The 13,816-nt window shown below is 45.9% G+C and overlaps 1 protein-coding gene across 4 annotated transcripts; it reads left to right on the top strand.

Moving 5' to 3' along the window:
• The first annotated feature begins 1,603 nt into the window (after nt 1-1,603).
• Nucleotides 1,604-13,508, top strand: LOC122364088 (dCTP pyrophosphatase 1-like). 4 transcript variants are annotated; one of them, XM_043334155.1, is made up of 4 exons: nt 1,604-1,675; nt 10,470-10,587; nt 11,580-11,690; nt 12,442-13,508. In XM_043334155.1, exons 2-4 carry the CDS (start codon nt 10,478-10,480, stop codon nt 12,710-12,712), a joined length of 492 nt encoding a protein of 163 aa, XP_043190090.1. In that variant the 5' UTR covers nt 1,604-1,675; nt 10,470-10,477; the 3' UTR covers nt 12,713-13,508. The 4 variants fall into 4 exon arrangements, with proteins under 4 accessions (XP_043190090.1, XP_043190088.1, XP_043190087.1 ...); XM_043334153.1 differs by lacking the exon at nt 1,604-1,675 and adding an exon at nt 10,000-10,046; XM_043334152.1 differs by lacking the exon at nt 1,604-1,675 and adding an exon at nt 10,000-10,070.
• The last annotated feature ends 308 nt before the right edge of the window (nt 13,509-13,816 follow it).

Raw genomic sequence — 13,816 nt, 5'->3', positions numbered from 1 at the left:
TTCTTTGTTTTTTCTCTATATAGAGTGCTACGGGTATTTATTGAGGTGAGAATTGCTGAAGATATCCAAGGTTTTATGGCTGTTGTTTTCCTAGTACACTTCCTCTTAATGCTAAACAATGCTATGCCTGAAGAGTATGCATTGATAAGTGTATCAGCTGCAGTATTTGCATCAGGGATGGTATGGAATGTTGAGAGCTGTTGGGATAGGTATTCTTGTAGTTCAGTGACTTTGTTATAATTGAAGGTGGTAATCCAATTGTCTTCAGGTGGGTTGATTTTTTTAGTACAGCATGTGAATATAGGGAAGTGGTCAGAAAAGTCATCATATATGATGCCAGAATAGGACAAGAGCTCAAGGTTATTGCAAAAAAATATTATCAATCAGTGACCATCTGTCCTCCGAGACTCTTGTTGATTTTGAAATTGTTGGCCAGTAGCTGTGAGAAGTCATGATGTTGAAGAATTCTAGACATGCACTGTCCTGTTCAATATTGTGTAAGTCAAAATTGAAGTCACCAGCAATAAATGTTGATTTATTCTTTTTCTCAATCTGTTCAAGAGAGGCTGTGAGTTCATCTAGAAACAAGTTGTTTACCAAATCAGGAGGTTTGTATATAATGCCAACAATCACTCCAGTTATGCTTGTTATTTGACATTCAATAAAAAGGGATTGGGTGCATGACATTGTGCTTAATTTTATATCACATGAGGATTTAACATATTTATCATTGACATAAATTGCAACTCCTCCTCCACTCCTTCCGACCCTGTTGTTGAAGTATCCTGTGAAACCAGGAAGCTGATGACTATTTACTGATTCATTTGATAACCATGTTTCCGAGACACATATGAAATGCCATGTACATTGTGTTCTTTGTAGGAAAAGCTGGAATTCATCAAATCTGTCATTAGATGAAATAGATCTGGCGTTAACATGCAGGATACTGAGTTGGTTGAGGTCAGGAGTAGTTTTCAAATTTTGTGTTTGGGGAAGGGAGAAATATTTGCATGAAGATCTCAGTTCTTCAAATTTTTCATGAGTCAGGTGCAGATCAGATGATGCTAATCTTTGGAAGGGATTAAATATTATAGTATCAAGAGATCCATTTGAATCAGTACATTCTACTAGATTCATTCAAGTATGGTATGTCTAATCTAACAGAAAATAGCACAATCAATGTCCAGCACCTCACCAGTTCGACGCAACAAGCGCCTCTTGGCTGGCGTTGAAACGAGGCGGACTAACCCATGTGAGGGAAGCCCAAGGCTGACTATTTTCATTATTTGATATGGAAAAAGTCACGTGACTTTATAGTAATGAATGTTCGTTGCATTTGTTTTTAATAACTTCATACCAAGCATAGAACATCATGGCAAGAAGATTCATTTGTATTTTGTTTTATTTGTTTTTAGGTTATTTGTGATTTGCATTGTTTCAACTTTGGCAAGAAAAAAACTTGATAAGGTCACGTGATAATCCACGGTAACTCATGTATTTTGTTTGTATCATTTGAAGGTTATTTTATGAATGAAGTTAGCACGTGGTTTCCATACTACCTACTCATTGTTTACGTTTGCTTGTGGTGTTTGAAGGTCAGAGTGAGCGAGAGAGTGAGAGAATACGAGGGGGAGGCGTGTGGAAACATGTAGGAAAGGAGTCATTTTGTGATGTGGTGAGTTTCATTGGGTAATGAAACGTGAGAAACGTGACAGGCAATGAGTATCAGTGCAGCATTGGATAAATTTTAGGTAAACACAAATCCAGGCTAGCAATATTGAAGATAAGTGAAATATTTTATTTCCTTATTGTGATTAGCCATTTCCGATTGGACACACCATCACTGGTCAACAGGCAACAAATCATCACAATTTGCACACAAATTGAAGTGCTAAATTGACATCAGTTATTGTACTTTTTGTTGCTATTCCATTTTGATTTTGTTTAACATACATGCTAGTGATCACAAGCTGTGTTGTTGCTATGATTTTGTAGGTGTTTATGAGCATGCTGTTGAGGAAGCAGATGTCATGAGACAGCCCATCTTATGAAGTAGTTGATGTTGCTGTTAATTACAACCAATACCTGCCTCCGGCTCCATGTCGTTTTCATTGTTATTTGTTACGATGTCTGTCTTTTCACACCAATTAGTATCATAACATAACTCCATGTCAACTGTCAGGTGCTGGTCCAGGAGCAACCCAGTAACTGATATACTGTGAAGTTGTAACAGTCAGAAATTCCAATGATAGCAAATAACTCCTCCAGTCTCCATGTTAAAATAGTTAAAACGACCTTTCTGCCAGGTTCAGGTGATTTGTCACCACATTCATCCATCCACTCACACAATCATTCCACCCACATCCACGCAGCTCCAATAGCACCCTGGCAGAGCTGGCAGATGTAGGCCTGGAGGGTTCTGTCAGATCAAAGTGATCAATTAGGTGAGAGGATCAGTTAATGAGAGCTCCAGTAAAGGGACCAGCATTATCATGACAGACCAGACAAGGGTATCCGATGTGAGGTGCAGACAGTGGGTTGGAGCTCAGAGCTGTATGGTAGGCAGTATTGTAACCATTCATAAGCAAGCCGTCCCAAGCATACTGCACCAAAACAGTGTCATATTTCACAGTATGACATGTTTTATTATGTTTGGTAAGTAGGCATTACTAATTGTACTTGCTATTTTTGATATTTTGAGTGACAAGTTTATTGTACTATGCAATATGCATAACATGTACTTTGTGATGTGCTGCAATATTTGTATCATGCAGTATTTGTATTTGTATTTGTGTTCTTTCCATTTGAAACTATTTCACACATTTCAAAGACCAGATATCAGGCATGCCCAATCAAAAATGACTCATTCAGAAAGCTAGGGATTTGTATATTCTACTGCTCAGTCTGAGACTTCTTTGCCTGTCGAGTCTGACGTGCGGAAGGGACCACGTAGTCTTCAAGGTTGGTAGCTTTTCGTGCGACGGATCCGGGTGGGATGTTGAGGAGAGATTTAATGTTCTTTCTAATGGTGTTTGCGATTTGTCAATAAAATGAATACTTTTGGACTTATAGACATTTTAAGTTAGGGGTTCCAAATTTTTTGGATCACCCTGTATAAGGCGTGATAAGCTTGGTGTGGAATAGGCGGCACTCACCGAGCACGGCGCATGCCTCATTTCGGTGGACAGTGACTACATAGTCCAGTAGCTTCCTTTGTGCCAAACTTGTATCAGTTTCAGACATGTGCATGGATCCGAGAAAATGGATCTGGGATATGATCCCACCGATCTTGATCTTGGACCCGGTTCCCGATGGGATCATAGATCTAACTCTAATTTATCAAGATCCATCCGGATCATAGGTCAGTACGAATACCCGACTGACCTGACCTAACCTGATCCGACCAGGCCTAAATGCATGAGGGCATCATCTGTGATCAAAACTACCATGTTATTTGTGATCAGCATAGCATAACAGCCACACTTCACGACATTCTAACAGGTCCCGATTTTCCCGGCTTTAGGGTCAATGACCTGACCTGGAGAAGGTCAACCAATGACCTAGGGGCTAGGACCTTAAACTTACCCCGCGTTCGATGTCTCTCGGACGACAAAGATTCTACGTCGTCCGGCCAATCCCGTCCAAGGTCAGCGGGGGCTCGGCTGCGGTTATGGAACGTGATTGGCCGGACGGCGTAGAATCTTCGCCGTCCGAGAGACATCGAACGCGGGGTAAATCGGCTTGCTATCGTCACGAGCAACACGCTCGTTTTTTCCACAAAGCGCATTCTTTCGGGAGGCTTCGAGCGGGAAGGGCGTGGCCCTTTGTCAAGGATTTTTGGCGCGAAAACGGTGGAGCGTCGGAGCGTCGGAGTGCGGAAGACATTGTAGGCTATTGATTTTTCCTGTTCAAAGTTCAGTGAAGCTATATTGGTGCTTTTCAGTGAGTACTGGGTGATGGATTGAAAATGGTAGGTCGAGATCGACCTGTCAAGAGAGGTAGGCCAGACGAGCTGTTTTTCCCAGAGCCTGACAAGGCTGGTTCGTATCTCAGGATCGCTCTGAGTTCGGGGAATTCATTTCGTTCCAAAGGATGGCCCTGGATTCAGGCAGGTGTGAGGGGAATCCTGGGAGCTGTGGAGAAGTTGGATAAAGCCAACTTTTTAGCAGACGGTTGTCTGCTCGTTAAAACAAAAACACAAAAACAGACGGAAAGGTTCCTCAAAGCAACCATCTTTGGGGATGAACAGTGTGAGGTGGTGAGAGATGCAAAGCTGAATCAATCACGCGGTACCATCAACGCATATGACCTTATTGACCTCTCAGAGACTGAGATAGTTGGCTGGCTGGAGGAGTATGGTGTGGTGGGAGCCAAAAGGTTCACTAAAAAGCTCAATGGAAAGGTGGAGAACACCCCAACACTGCTCCTGACATTTAACCAGCCAACCTGTCCTCAGAAACTTCAGCTGGATTATGTGACGTACCATGTCCACCAATATGTACCCAACCCACTGATGTGCTACAGATGTGGCCTTTTTGGACACTCTGAAGCCAAATGCACAAGGGAGGCCCGCTGTCTTCGCTGCGGGAAACCAAAGCATGATGGAGAATGTGAAATGAAATGTCTAAACTGTGAGAAACCGGGACACACATGTCTGTCAAGGGAATGCGATGCTTGGAAAAAAGAGAAAGAGATTTGCAGAATTAAAACTGAGCAGGATATCTCATACCCACAGGCCAGGAAGGTGTATGAAACAAACTATGACAAACCCCGTTCCAGTCCTCAGACATATGCCACCGCAATTCGCACTCCCAGTGTGATGAGCAAAAAGGAGGCCGAGCTGACTGACAAAGTTAACAAACTAGAGTCAAAGATGAGTGAGATGATTGAACTGCTGAAACAACTTGTACCCAAAGAAATATTACAGGGGAATGCTGTGATTGAGGGTAAGGAGACAGCTGACAAACAGAGATCTGGAACAGCATCCAAAGCAGCCCTAGATAGTCCTGTGGAGACACTGGATATGAGGGACACTCGGGCAGATGAAAGAAATGTTACTGATGATGCCATGGATGATGGGGGTGCGGCTGGAGTGTCGCCCTGTGATGGTGAGGGGGCGATCCATGTGACAAACATTGGGAATGAGCCACATCCTCGAGGGGAGGGCAAACTAGCTCAGTGGAAAGTTGCAGGAAAAACAAAACGTGCTGACAAACATCAGGGACAACTGATCTCAGGTGATGAGATCGACCCTTCACCAGTGTTCACTCGAGCGAGTAGATCGCTGGACAGGGGTAAAAAGCAATACGTACAAAGAAAGTCTTGGGAGAGAAGACAGTGATCTAGCTCTACGTTTACAGACTACAGCCTACTAAACTAAGCCGTTTTTAGTTTAGTTTTTCAGAGCCAACCTTTTTCAACAAAAGCCTCTAGCTACTCTTAGCCAGTCCGCTAGGGACTTCCATACATCCACGTACTACACACTCCTCATGTCTATTCTGCAATGGAATGCAAGAGGATTGATTGGGAAATGGGCCGAATGCAAATTCTTTTTAGCACAGAAATCACCTCTGTGCATATGCTTACAAGAAACACGGTTTCGTGACAATGACCGATATGATTTTACAATCCCTGGATACAGTTTATACACAACAAATTGCAATGCTGAAACAAGGCAAGGTGGCGTGGCACTTTATGTCTTAAACACTATACCTCACTGTGAAATAAAACTCCAAACCACTCTGCAAGCAGTGGCTTGCCATGTGAACATCAATAATAAGAGATTGGTTGTATGCTCACTGTACCTCCCTCCAAATGTGCCTTTCACTGGCACAGAGGTAGAGCAACTTATCCTACAATTAGAAACTGACTATGTGATATGCACAGACGCCAATGCAAAACATGCCCTTTGGGGTTCACCACACAATGATAGGAGAGGCAGGATACTGGCAGATCTTGTGGCTCAATATGATCTACATGTACTCAATGATGGATCAGGAACCCGCTTGGATGTATATACTGGAGCAATGACCCACATTGACGTTACAGTGTGCACAACTAATCTGGCACCACTCCTAGGATGGAAGGTGCAAGGTGACAATCGGTGCAGTGATCACTTCCCTATTGACATATTGCCATCTTTCTGCACATCCACACCGGACAGCTACCCCAGCTGTCGACTGCGCTGGTCTGTCAGACGTGTGGACTGGAAGGCTTACAGCAGAGAATGTGAACTCAAGGTCTCATCTGCTGAGCCCCACAATGTATGCTCAATGGTTACCCAAACTATTTTAGACTCTGCTAGAAAGCATGTACCACAGATAAGCAGGCAGAGCCCTAAACGATCTAACATGTGGTGGAATGATGAATGTAAGAGGGCGGTTGCCAGGAGGAAGCGTGCTCTCCTTCGATACAAACGCTGTGTGTGTCCCGCTCACTTGCTTGATTTGCAGCGGGAACGAGCTGTTACCCAACGCGTACTGCGAACTGCCAAGAGAGAGAGTTGGATCCAGCATATCAACTCTTTTACATCGTCTACACCGCTGTCCAAAATTTGGGGCATGATTCGCGCCTTTGGCGGCAAACCAACGAGCTCTCACTCATTACCAGTTCTTGTTCAAAATGGTCGGCGTTATGATAGCCCTGATGAGGTGACTGCCATATTTGGGAATTACTTTTCATCCCTCAGTGACTCCACTAACCACAGACCGGCCTTCCAGGCTCGGGCTCGTGAGTTACAAGAAATGACATTTGACTTCACGAGCAACAACACTGAGACATATAACAGTGAGTTTACTATGGCTGAACTTGACACAGCTTTGGGACATTGCGGAGCTACGTCTGTCGGCCCTGATGGTGTCCACTACTTTTTTCTTGAGCACCTCAGTCCAACATCTAAGAAAGAGCTTTTAAAGATGTTCAATATCATATGGGCGAATGATGTTTTTCCCCAAGAGTGGAAGAAATCGTACATCATCCCCATCCACAAGAGTGGCAGACCACGAGAATTAGCATCATCTTATAGACCCATCCAACTCACTTCTAACATATGCAAAACCCTTGAACGCATGCTGAATGCTCGGCTTTTGTGGTATCTGGAATCACAGAATATCCTCTCGCCGTATCAGTCTGGCTTTCGAAAAGGACGACAATGCCTTGACAACACTGTGCGATTAGAAACCGACATCAGATGTGGATTTTACTTGCGGTTTTACACAGTTGCTGTTTTCTTGGACATGCATTCGGCTTATAATATGGTTTCTGTTCCTGCCCTCCTTCAGAAACTTGAGAATATAGGTCTCCGAGGACACTTGCCGATCTTCGTCAAGAATTTTCTGTCTGGTCGTTCATTCCGAGTCGACTGCAAAGGTTTGTCAGATGAATTTCGTCAAGAGAATGGTGTGGTGCAGGGTGGGGTCTTATCACCAACCTTGTTTCTCCTATTCATCAATGATATATGCCACCACTTACCACATGGTGTCAGTTACTCTCTTTTTGCCGATGACTGTGCAATTTGGGCACAGGGGTCGGACTTATCTGCGGTCCTCGCTAAGTTACAGAGAGCGCTTGGCTGTCTAGAGAGATGGACTGACAGATGGGGCATGACTTTCTCGGGTCAGAAGTCCTCTGCTATTATTTTCAGCCGTTATCGCACTCGGCTGCCCCCAGATCGCACACTGTCCATTCAAGGTGTTGATATCCCTTATGTTGACCATGCACGCTTCCTAGGAATTGTCTTCGACTCCCGGATGAACATGAAGCAACATATTGAGCATGTGAAAACAAAGGTTATTAAACGACAGAGCTTGTTACAGTGCATTTCTGGGGTAGCACATGGTGGAGACAGGAAAACTATGCTTCGTCTTTACAAAACACTCGTACGACCAGTGATAGACTATGGCTCACAGGTATACGACGGTGGACCGGCAGGGATGCTGAGAAAACTTGAACCGCTTCAAAATAGGTTTATCAGACTCGCGACGGGAGCGTTCCGCACCACTCCCATTCCAGCTTTGCTTGCCGAGGCAAATGTCTATCCACTCTGGTTACGGAGAGTCGAGCTGACAATAAGATTTTCTGTGAGAGTCCGAGGGGACCTCAACCACCCAGCGTACACGGCCATGCAAAAGATGAGTTACCTGTATGATAGAAACCGTGATGTACCTCCGAAAAGGTCTGGTTTTCCCATTGGTGCCAGAGTACAGCGCTATCTTGATCGGCTGCGGGTTGCCTTACCGATACCCACTGCGCGCGCTCTTTTGCCGATTCCACCGTGGACTCTCAAAGGGCCCCAATACACACATCTTCCAGTGTCCTCCAAGAATTTGTGCACTCCAGCTGAGTTACGGGCGAGCTTTTACCAGACTATTGCGATGTACCCTGATTTTACCATCTTTTTCACGGATGGGTCCAAGCAGAACCTAAACACCGCATGTGCTTTTGTCTTTGAACATGTTTACTTCGACGATCGCTTACCAGATGACACCAGTGTGCACTGTGCTGAACTGTTTGCCATCCTACGAGCTCTACAGTATATCGTTTCTCGCAGAGTTCCCAGAGCCATTGTCTGCAGTGACAGCAAATCGGCACTGCAGAGTCTCACAAATACTGGTAACTCGAGGTCCGTGGTGAAGGACATCCAGATGACCTTACATGAAATAGACCAAAATCATCAGGATGTCCTCCTCATGTGGATTCCAGGCCATGTTGGAATACCTGGAAATGAAATGGCAGACAGTCGCGCTAAACAAGCACTGACTAAAGAGGACATCACACCCATGCCCCCCGATTACAAAGATATACTGCCCATGCTCAGACGATCTGTTGCAAATTGGTTTTCCAGGTCGTGGAAGGACAGTGGACCGACTTTCCTTAAAGCGATTAAACCTGACACCGGGGAATGGGAATCATCAAACCGAAAGTCAAGAAGGGAAGAGGTTGCCCTTGCTCGGCTTAGACTAGGGCATACTAGACTGACCCATAGCGGGCTCTTCAACAACTCGAGATTTGAGTTATGCACAACATGCAACAGCCCATTAAGTGTGGTACACATCATTTTACACTGCCGCAAGTACACAATGGACAGACGAAACCTCAGACGACTATGTACTACAATGAATGTTTCTTTCGATCTAACACATCTCCTGAGTGATGAATATCCGGTTCTCATAGAGGCAGTCTGTGATTACCTTCGGAGAACCCAACTGCTAGAACAACTATAGCAGAACGACCTCATCATGGTTACACATACTACACACAGATGGTTATCCCACATGTTGAAACTCATCATACTCCTACTCTCTCTTTCCCATCCTCCATGTCCTTCATGCTCCTGTCAGTCCTAAATTCCTGGTATACCTGTCTCACATTCCCCAGACTCGATTATGACCCACTGGCTTTAGCCAGGCTTTCCAGCCCCGAAGAACAGCAAGACGAATAAGAAGAACCGACGCTAATAGTCAAGTCTGACTGATGCGTCGTTTAACAACCAAGAAAACAAAACAAACAATTTTCCACAAAGCTCTAGCTCGATCAGGGGCCAAACGGCAATGGTCCGTTCAATGGGGGTCCAACGGACCCCCCCCCCCTTTACGGGCGTTCGCGGCTGGTTTAACACCGATACGGGCGAGGGTTAATTTATCGTCGGGGATCTAATGAGAGCTAATATCCTAAGGTGTCGTTTGCTTTTGTGATCCACTGAGAGCATGTATTTGGATAGCAGGGATCCGTCCCTGGGAGCTCTGATCCGTACATGCCTGATATCATTTGATGTTGATCTTTGTTGATCAATTGTCATTGGAGCTTCTTTCTGATCAATTGAATTTGTTTTAAAAGTAACAGCTAGGAAGCAAAATAATGCAACAAATTAAGAAAAGACGCATCGCATGTTCTTCATACGTGCCTACACAGTTAATTTAATTTAGTAGCAGTTTACTGCATTGAGTTGTCACAGCTGCGCATTATCTGTCGACCCCTCAGCCTATTGTGCGCTTTGTATATTGATGTAATGGTTGCGACCAAGTTGCGACGAGCGCGCGGGAAACCCCGTATTTCAATTTATTTTCTTTCAGGTGGGATATCTGGGTTTCATCTGTAATAAGTGAATGAGGACTTAACCCCGTCACAAGAAATCGTTCTAGTAGGAGCTGAGCAGGTCAAATTGTATTTCTAAAACTTTGTTAGTGTTAGCGAGTCGTAATCGTAAATCGAAATCGGGTTCTGGGGTATCCCGTAGGTAACGGTCGCAAAATTGACCTAAATTTACCTCAATTTCATGACCGATACCCTGAAGCCGATTTGGATTTTGACTCGCTAACAAAGTTTTGTAAACCAAATTTTAAAGCTTCGACCCGAACAAACCACAATTCACAATCCTCACAAAAGTCCTCTAGATAAAAGTCCTCACAACATTACCCACTGGAACAGGCTAATGTGACAATGCTGATATGTTTATATTTGACATGTTACAGGCTTTGTCATGGCTTCTGCAGAGCAAAACCAGTCTGAGGTACCGACTCCAAATGATGCGCCACCACAGAATGGCATTCCACTGGTGCAGTTTTCTGAGAAACCATCGCTGGAAGAAATGTGAGTAGATTAGTCCTATGATGCATGTTAAAGGATGGCTGCTACAAACAGCTCTGTAACAATGAATTGTTCAGGATTGTGTTATCCCATTTGTTAGAGATCATTTACAGATGATATGTATGGAAGTTGGAACCTCTTCCAAGCTTTAGGCTGTGAAGTGGTATCTGATGGAACATCAGATGCAGTATCAGACATCAGTGCACAGACGGCACCCAGATATTGGTGAGCGGCCCACGCAACAACATCAGGAGTCTCATCTTGCGCATGGAGGCATCCCTAGCGACTAGCGTCACTTAACGCATGGTTCTGCGCACACGCCCTGAAAGTCAATGCTTCTAAAAGCTAAAGCTCAACTCATGGTATTCAGCCGACAAAACCTACGTAACCTGCCTCGCTTCAAAATTGCTTCAAAATTTCATTCCGTGACGCTGAGCTCCAGCCGTGCGCGCAGGCTGGAAACCTGGGCGTTGTATTCGACGGCGCACTCACCTGGGAAGCACACGTAGTCGTGCTGAGCCGTCGCTGCATGGGCGTACTGATCTGCCTCTCCCACGCACGACACTCCCAGACGGTATCCTCAAAACGATCGTAACAAGTTTGCCATCTCGCGCGTCCAGTTCTGCCCCATTGTTACCGGAAATGGCTCCCGGAAAAAAAAACTTCGACCGGCTTAAAAAAATTATGAACTTTGCAGCACGGGTCATATTCGGCCACCGTAAATTCGACCACATGTCTGGCCTCCGCGACTCGCCAATATGGAAATATTGTGAAAATGTGACAAATGTGACAATGTAATTCGCTGAAGCAGTGGCAATAAAGACCACAAAACTGTCCGATAAAGCCGAGTTATCTTGACTTATATTTGCTTCGCTATGTTCTCATCCCTATCACCATTTAAACAGTTAAATGCCTTCACGACGCTTACCACAGTGTACTTTGTGTTGTGTCTCTCTTGTAATGTTGACTGACTGTTTTGTATGTCTATGTGTCAGACGGTCGCAGATGCAGGAGTTTGCCTCGGAGCGGGACTGGAACCAGTACCACACGCCACGTAACGTCCTGCTGGCCCTGGTCGGCGAGGTGGGCGAGCTCTCGGAAATATTGTGAGTCACCAGCGCCTCTGTGAAAGGCGTACTGTAGATATAGATTGTTCGTAATCATAGGAGGTCGATGCGTACTTTTTAGCATGGTTAACTGTAAGTTGGAGGCTTGTATTAGTCAAAATACCTTCCAATCTTTCTTGGTTCAACATTTATCTGATTATCACTGTCTTGGTTAAGCTTAGCCGAAAACTATTTGGCGATTATTCATATGATGTTCATCGTGCTGCTGCACTCATTTATCGAAAATATGTCATACAAATAAATTCACATTAATTTTTATTATTTAGCAATGCCCGTAAAATCAAGTAATGCGCATTGACTCTACTCTTGTATCTTGGGTAATTTATTTATTTTCCTATTGTGCCCTCTAGCTAGGTGTACCCCAGCTGTTCTCCCGGTCGGTCCCCACCCAGTAACCCCTCTGCTCGGTACCTCAGCTGATGTCCCGGCCGGGGTACCCCATCTGTTCCCCGGTCGGGGTACCCCAGCTGTTCTCCCGGTCGGCCCCCACCCAGTAACCCCTCCGCTCGGTACCCCAGCTGTTCTCCCGGTCGGTCTGTACAGTAACTAACCGCTCCGCTCGGTACCCCAGCTGTTCTCTCGGTCGGTCCCCACACAGTAACCCCTCCGCTCGGTACCCCAGCTGTTCTCCCGGTCGGTCTGTACAGTAACTAACCGCTCCGCTCGGTACCCCAGCTGTTCTCTCGGTCGGTCCCCACCCAGTAACCCCTCCGCTCGGTCCGTCCCGCAGTCAGTGGCGCGGCGAGGTGTCTGCCGGTCTGCCCGGCTGGTCGGCCGCCGACCGCACGCGGCTCGAACACGAGCTCTCGGACGTGCTACTGTACCTGGTGCGCCTGTCAAACGTCTGCGGCGTGGACCTGCCGGCCGCGGCCGCGCGCCAGATGGCGCACAACGCCGCCAAGTACCCTGCCGAGCGGGTGCGCGGCGACAGCCGAAAGTACGACCAGTACGACGAGTACACACGGGAACGGGAGACTCCAGACGGTGAGGAGAGCAGCTAACGACGGCTGGACGCCAAGACGCCGTGACCGCAGGTGGGGACGCGGGGACTCATTGGTAGGGGGGCGGTGAAAGGGGTGGTCGGGGTAGGAGAACAGCTAGAAACACCCCGGCGTGATGATGGCGGATGAAGTTGAAAGTGTGTGGCGGCTTCGGAGGCCGGCCAGATTCCATTGTTCCGTGATCTGGGGGTCTGAGTGCGTGTTCATTCCTTCAGTACTTGATATTGGATGTCGACTTTTTGATAGGAGAGCTCTGATGATGCTTTGTCTCGTTTCTGGTGATGTTGGCCAACAAAACCCCGCGTGAAAGTGACGTCCGAACGGCAGGTCTAGGTGATGACAACAGTCATATGGTTAATAAGGCCAATATGCGTCATTGCGATCTATCGCATAAGGTCCTTGGCTTAAAGCGGTCGGCATGACTGACTCGTAGAAAATTAACGAGTCCATACTGTCACCGGCTCTGGGCTGATCATTGGCCAAGAGACCCGACCTGAGAGGCACTAGATATGGAACCGTATGCGGCGAGGCTGCGTACCAATGATATTATGGGAATGCTGCCGTTCATTCTGAACTGTCTCATATTTGTGCTTCTTACGCGTCGGGTGGGGAGGGGAGCTTTTGTGCCCACCCTTTTCGGATGTTCTATGTCCCGTTGTCATGGAACGATATCTTCCAGACATTGTTGTAAATGTCGCAGGAGTTATCCACTACTCGCGCTTTTGATAATTGCATTTCATACTTATTCCTGTTCTCAGGGAACTAAGCTGCTCCAAAATATACATGTGCAGTACGATGATGTTTACCGAGACCACTGAGTTCTCATATGCTGTTTACTAATTCATTTTAAGTCCTGTCGATTTTTTTTACACCGACTGGTAAAGTAGACGTCTACTCGAAGTAAGGGGTACTGGTGCTTACCGCCCGTCAAGGTATCCATAGTAGTCGCCAGGCCCAAACAACACGACAAACTAACACGGTTTTTCAGCATTTTATTGGTTTTTAGTGGTTTTTGTAGACAAGTAACAATGAACAATGTTGCGGCACATATTTGGACCCTCAGACCATCCATGACGCGGCGCGGTGGTGGCGGCAGGCAGACGG

Source organism: Amphibalanus amphitrite, unplaced genomic scaffold (assembly GCF_019059575.1).
Source record: "Amphibalanus amphitrite isolate SeventyFive unplaced genomic scaffold, NRLGWU_Aamphi_draft 000655F_arrow, whole genome shotgun sequence".
NCBI lineage: Eukaryota > Metazoa > Arthropoda > Thecostraca > Balanomorpha > Balanidae > Amphibalanus > Amphibalanus amphitrite.
This window is presented reverse-complemented; position numbering and strand designations above follow the sequence as displayed.